General features: G+C 43.1%; 2 protein-coding genes across 2 annotated transcripts; both read right to left on the bottom strand.

Moving 5' to 3' along the window:
* Positions 1 to 406: 406 nt before the first annotated feature.
* Positions 407 to 1,357, bottom strand: LOC110158773 (olfactory receptor 51E1-like). The gene has a single exon (XM_020923292.2). It carries the CDS (start codon positions 1,355 to 1,357, stop codon positions 407 to 409), a length of 951 nt encoding a protein of 316 aa, XP_020778951.2.
* Positions 1,358 to 4,171: 2,814 nt separating this feature from the next.
* On the bottom strand, positions 4,172 to 5,107 carry LOC110158774 (olfactory receptor 11A1-like). The gene has a single exon (XM_020923295.2). The coding sequence runs from the start codon at positions 5,105 to 5,107 to the stop codon at positions 4,172 to 4,174; it is 936 nt and encodes a 311-aa protein (XP_020778954.2).
* Positions 5,108 to 6,719: the final 1,612 nt, after the last annotated feature.

Here is a 6,719-nt window from a genome sequence, read left to right as displayed (position 1 = left end):
AAAAAAAACCCAAATGCATCAAAAAAGCTTTACCAAGGAGCAGCTTTAATTAAAAAGGACCCACGATTAGTGAATCAGTGGCGTTAATATTATAGATTCACCATTTCATATCCCTATTGTAACTTAACACTGTTCCAAGTTTTGTATTTGTGTTGTTTTGTCTTTACTACATACAACTTGAAAAACTGACATTAAAATTATATATAAATATAATAATAACGAGTAAAAAGTGATAGTTTTTTTTTTTTTCTTTGTCACATAATTCCACAGATACTTCATATATTTGTTGTCTTTTGTATTATATCAAAAGTAGAAAGTAGTATACACTGAATGAGGGAGTCCAAACTTTTCACTTATTTCATGACGACATTCAAATTCTTATAAAAACGTAGTGGCGCATTTTCTCTTACTCTGAAAATGGTTGAGTTTTAGTTGGATGGCGCAGGAGCCTTTTCACGTGCCTGTATATCTCTGCCACTTTGAGCCCGTACACCACCGGGTTGAAAACCGACGGAATCACCACGACGAGAATCGACGTGGCCACTGTGACGTTACGGGCTGTAATGCGTCTGTGCAACAACTCGGTAGAAGCGGCTACGGAAAAATTCATAAAGACGAGTATGTGGGGGAGACACGTGTTCAGAGCTTTAGAGCTGAACGACCTGGAGCGTTGTAAAGAAATGATGAGGACTTTGCCGTAAGAGAAAAGCACAAACGCAACAGGTAAGAAAATAGTTATCGTGGCGCTCATGAGCCCGTAGGCGTTGTTAATCTGAGTCGACGCGCCTTCGCAGCTCATGCTAGTGAACGTGTACGGGTCGCAGAAGATTCTCGTGACCTGAGTGTAGCAGACGGGAAGCCGGTTGGACAAAACCATCGCCCCTGCCACGCGGAGAGCCGGGAGGAACCAGCAGAGGAGCAGCAAGGCCGAGACCGTGCGAGGAGACATGAGGCTGGCGTAGTACATCGGGTGGCAGATGGAAAGGTAGCGATCGAAAGCCATGGCCGACAGGAGCATGAAGCTGGAGCTGCCGAGCGTGGCCGTCAGAAACGCCTGGCACAGACAAGCCGAGCGGGACACCAGGACCACGCGCCGGCCCTGGACCAGGTCCCACACCAGCTTGGGGTAAACGGCGGAGCTCCCCACGGCGGAGTTGACGAGCACGGCCACGACGAACACGTACATGGGGCGGTGCAGGCTGCGCTGGGAGCACACGATGTACACCACCAGACTGTCGCTGAGCATCACGAACACGTAGAGGAACAAGATGAAGAACGCCAACCACAGCCTGTGCTCGTACAGCTGGGTCAGACCGTCCAGACTCACGGTGCTCATAGAAACGTTCATGTTCATCATCGTTTGACAGTCGGTTAATGACACGGTAAATCATCAGAACACCAGAGAGTAAAGAGAGTGCAGAGCGTACAGAGCCACAGACACATGCGACAGCGTCTGTAGCAGCAGCAGATGTTTCTCAGAGAGCTCACAGAGAGAGACAGACAGCAGCACACACGTCCCTCTCAACATGCTGAAGCACACACCGGCATGGTTCACACACACGTGGTCCTTACATAAGACAGGGACACAGGCCACGGTCCGCTCTGGCTTTTATTGTGCTCTTCGCTGATGGACACTCCCCGAGGTGCTTATTAGACACAAACATGTTTACGTTTGCAGAGATAATGGTGAGTTTTAAAATTAATTAAAGTGAACTGAACTGTGAGCACCAAACTTCAGCAACAGGATTGACCAAAATGTAAAATTTCAACCAATATTGGGTGTACCTCAGGCATATATGATAGCACCATGACTGTTTTATAGACTAAATTAATAGACCATAAGTGAGCCTTAATGGTCTCACAAACCTCCAGTGTCTATTATTACAGTGAATAACTGAGGCTACGTTTATAAGATGACGGTCTGAACAGAAGGCGCAAAAGTTGCGTTGCATCTTCACTTTTTATTCCGTGTTTAGACAAGTGTTTTCAGGAGGAAATCTGCGTGCATATGGTGACGCAAAAGTGTTTCGAATTCAACTGGGTAAGCGTACCTTCCGACGTGTTTGTTTCTGTGTACTGTATGTATGTGACGTAAATGTGTACATGACATGAGAAGATCTGACCAGAGTTTTGCATCTTGGGCAGTGTAGACGGAAATGCTACGGCAGAGCGTATTCAACTTTTCCACTCTGGAGGGTGATTTCAGAATTTTGCATTTTTAAGTCCCAAAAACGCCGTCACCCTCTAAACAAAAGACTCTTCTGATAAAACATTTTGTTGTTTTTATCCACAAGCGTTCTCGTGTAAACAGGCCCTTAATATTTGCTATTTTCAACTAATAATGGAACATCTACATAGCCACATTTGTTTCGAAAATATCAACTTTGCCTCAAATTATTTGCATTACATGTAAAGCAAACAGAGCTTTATATTTTGCTTTTCAAAACATGTAGGGCCTGCTCATGATAAAACCAGGCTAAGGTTCTGTGTGTGAAACGTGAGGCCTGCTCCAGTTTGAATGCGAAATTGCAGTAAGCATCAAATTGAAATAAGTTCACTAACGAAGTAAAATCATGTTAAACAGTGACATAATTAATAATTTTAATATCCCTTTATTCTTCTGTGCCTATATGCATGGATTTACTTTCAGGATACTGGACTTCCACACAATCTGCTCACAACCGAAGAGGATGGTCTGCATTGCCCTAAGCATCGGCTCTCCTCAGGGGAGTGTCCAGAGCCCTCTCCTGTACTCCTCAGCACTCTCCATTACCCCCCTCAGTGCCACTGGTTTGACACGGGGCGGGCACTTAGCAACGCTGTCAATCATGTCTCGTTAAGACTAGCAGGAGCTGACCTCAGGAAAAGAAGGCATCTGATTGGTCAGCTCTTAAAATTCATATCTTAATTTATAGACAAACAGTCTACAATCGAGACCAAGGTGTGCAACAACAATCTAGTGTCTTATGTACATCTGTTATACTCATATTCAACCAGTACACACTACATATTTTTATCTTTTTGTAAAGACATACATTTTGTTTACACATTAAATGTAATCCTTGAATATTGTAAATATTTCAATTTGATTTGGAAGTTATATGCACATATTGTTATTATTGTGTGACTGTGAGCACTTTTACCCAGACTGTATAAACATGGGGACTATGTGACGTCACCCACAGTGTTCAGCTCCAGTCAAATGGAACTCACAGGGCAAACATGGAGCAGAGTTTCATGTTAGGAAGAGATTTAGGGATAAAATAGTGAAATAAAAATACCAGGATCATATAGGAAAGGAAAGGTACTTTATTGTCCCCTGTAAGGAAAACTCGCCCTCTGCATTTGACCCATTCTTCTGTGCTGCTGGGACATCTCCTCAGGAGCAGTGGCAGTGCATGACCTGTCCCTGTGATCTGGAGTGTATGGAAGAAACCAGAAACAAGGAGAACATGCAAACTCCACACAGAAACACCCAGGCAACCCACGGATCTAACAGGTTAAAGGCAGGTTAAAGGAACAGTCCGGAATTTTGGACATAGGACCTCACTTCCTAGCGAACCAGAGTGTTGGAGATGTGTGGAGACACTTCAGCAGTGAGTTGTACTTCCTGATAGAAAGCTCTGCAATGGCGGACTGATATCACCTAGCGCTTGTTTTACCGACAAAGTAAAGTTCCACTGCTGCTGGGAAAATAGTCCCTCAACATGCGACAATTCATGCAGTGCAAGGTTAGTTTTATTTCAAACATTATTCTATCGATACAGACATTTACACTGACAGTCTGGTGTAATAATAGATTTGCTTTGGGTGTTTTGTGGAGTGGGTAAAACTGTTTTTAGTGGCAGGATAACTGTGACCATTGACATGCACTAGTCTAACACCAGTGACCTCTGCAAATACAAGGACTGGATGGAATATTTTTAAAAGTGTCTCCACACGTCTCCAACACTCTGGCTCACGAGGAAACGAGGTCCTATGTCCAAAATTCCTAACTGTGCAGCCTGCAATACGAACATTTTAAGATAAAAATTTCAACAGCAGCAGTTACAGAAAGAGTCAACTTGAGACCGAGTCAAGGGAACCAGAAGCGTCCCATGTACATTTTCTATTTGGAAGTAACAGGTCAGCCATTTTCATTTCCATATTCAGTCTCTGCCTTTTCCATTGTTTAGGTGTCAGTTTGTGGTCTTTGACAGTGCAGCAGTTCCTTTAGCTTCAGGTAAATCTCACGCATCTTCAGCCCGTACACGATGGGGTTGGACACCGTGGTCACGACCACAATAAGAACCGAGACGACGAGGGCCGAGCGGCTCTCCTCTTCGCTCGACTCAATCTGCTGCAGGTCCACAATCGTGCATATCGCGTAGTTGAGCACCACGATCACATGGGGCAGGCAGGTGTTGAGGGCTTTCGAGGCAAAAGTCCCAGAGCGCTGCAAACAGAGGATAAGGATGCGCCCGTACGAGAAGAGCACGAACGCAATGGGGAGGAAAAAGAGGAGCGTTCTGTTGAGAAAACCATACGCTTTATTCGGCATGTCTCCTGAACAGTTCAAACTGATGTAAGAATAGATGTTACAGTACAATCTAGAGAGTCTGTCATAACACGGTTGCAAACGATTCGCAACCAACAAAGCCCCTGCTATGGGCAAAGGAGGGACCAGCCAGCAGAGGAGCAGCAGAGTGGTGACGGCGATGGGCGACATGAGGGCGGCGTAGCGCATCGGGTGGCAGATGGACAGGTAGCGATCGAACGCCATGGCGGACAGGAGAAGGAAGCTCGAAGCGCCCACCGAACCCAAAACGAACCCCTGGCACAGACAAGCCGAGCGGGACACCAGGACCACGCGCCGGCCCTGAGCCAGGTCCCACACCAGCTTGGGGTAAACGGCGCAGCTCCCCACGGCGGAGTTGACGAGCACGGCCACGACGAACACGTACATGGGGCGGTGCAGGCTGCGCTGGGAGCAGACGACGTACACCACCAGACTGTCGCTGAACATCACGAACACGTAGAGGAGCAAGAGGAGAAACGCCAACCACAGCCTGTGCTCGTACAGCTGAGTCAGACCGTCCAGACTCACGGTGCTCAAAGAAATGTTCATGTTCACACAGGCGAGGCTAGAAAATATACCACTGCTCAAAAGTTTTAGAACACCCTAATTTTTCCAGTTATTTATTGCAATTAAAGACGTGCAAGTCCAATGAAGAGCTTGAAATGGTGCAAAGGTAAAAACTGAATAGACAGTTAAAAAATAGATAAAGGATAACAAAAGTCAAACAAAGTCCAAGCTCTGCCAAAACTACCTCAGGAAAAAAAGAACAAGATGGTAAACTTGAAAACATGGAGTGTCCAGCACAGTGTCCAGAGTTAAACCCCATCGAGCTGGTTTGGGATGAACTGGACAGAAGAGTGAAGCAACCTACAAGTGCCACACATTTATGGAAACTTCTGCAACACACTTGGGAAGAACTTTCTGAAGAATATTTGATTTCTATCGTAAAAAGAACGAGCCACGAGTGTGTTCAGCTGTTATATCTGCCAAAGGTGGACACTTTCATGAATCAAAAGTTTAGAATACATTTTGGTCAAAAGTAAACAGTAAACAATAAAAAACAGGAAAAATGTTTTGACTGGTAGTGTATATCGCAGTCGAATCAAAATGAGAGAAATGCAAAGACTGCAATTATTTAGGTTACATACATTCCAAAAATAAAAATAAAAATTACAAGATATCACCTCTAACCATGCTATCTGCTAACCCAAAACTTTACTAACATGTTCTTAAATGATGATTGTTAAAGTGTTGTGGTCCAAATGTTAGTCTTCTATCAAACATTAACAGCTCCTGCATGTGTTTAAAATGAGGCCTACCTACTTCTAAAACATAAATCACAAATACAATTGAAATCGCAATGTTTATCAGAAAAAAAATCACAATTTGATATTTTCCAAAACTGTGAAGTGTTATACTACGAGACACTATCATTCACCCTAACCCTATGTGGCGTTTATTTGGTAATTTAAGCATTTGTCATTTTTCATAATTCAGCAAATTGACAAAACAAATGGCTTTACAATAAATAAAATAAATAAAAATAAAGAAGAAAGATATAAAAGGGTTCAAAAGAAAAAGAAAGTTGCAGATATATTTTAAAAAATTAATAAATTATGCCACTGCATGCGTTATTCAAAGGTTATTTAAATTTTTCATTACAGCAGAAAGTGCAAAGTCAAACACAATGAGATGTTTGGTGTTTTTGAATAACGCCTTGACCTTTGACCTAACCTCTTCAATGGCTTTTAAAACATTATATACATACACAACACTAAAACAAAAACAACAACATCAGCTTCTGGCCCGTATACAAACTCTGAACGGTGGAAGAAGCAGCAGAATTATCGAGTAGTTACAATAAAAAAGTCAATAACGCACACATTTAAAAACATAACAATCCAAAGTTTACATTAACCAAGCAACAGGGCATGATATAAACTCACAAACCTGAAACTATAATACACCAGCAAAGATCAGAAAATGGGTGGAGAAAACAGAAAAGCGACATTATCCGTTTGTGTCCAGCTGAAGACAAAAATTGACCAAACGTAAATACAAATACATCGTTAATTCTGATAATGAACAGTCAATTTCAAATTCTGTTGTGTTGTTTGGATAATATCGCATGTGAAAAGGCTGAACCACGCCACATTTGGAG

Source organism: Boleophthalmus pectinirostris, unplaced genomic scaffold, assembly GCF_026225935.1.
Source record: "Boleophthalmus pectinirostris isolate CB_2022bp ecotype Guang Dong unplaced genomic scaffold, ASM2622593v1 HiC_scaffold_1, whole genome shotgun sequence".
Lineage (NCBI taxonomy): Eukaryota > Metazoa > Chordata > Actinopteri > Gobiiformes > Gobiidae > Boleophthalmus > Boleophthalmus pectinirostris.
Note: the sequence above shows the minus strand (reverse complement) of the source record. Positions and strands in the feature narration are given on the sequence as shown.

Coding starts and splice junctions, on each gene's coding strand:
- LOC110158774 (XM_020923295.2), bottom strand. CDS start 5,107: ATGAACATTTCTTTGAGCACCGTGAGTCTGGACGGTCTGACTCAGCTG.
- LOC110158773 (XM_020923292.2), bottom strand. CDS start 1,357: ATGATGAACATGAACGTTTCTATGAGCACCGTGAGTCTGGACGGTCTG.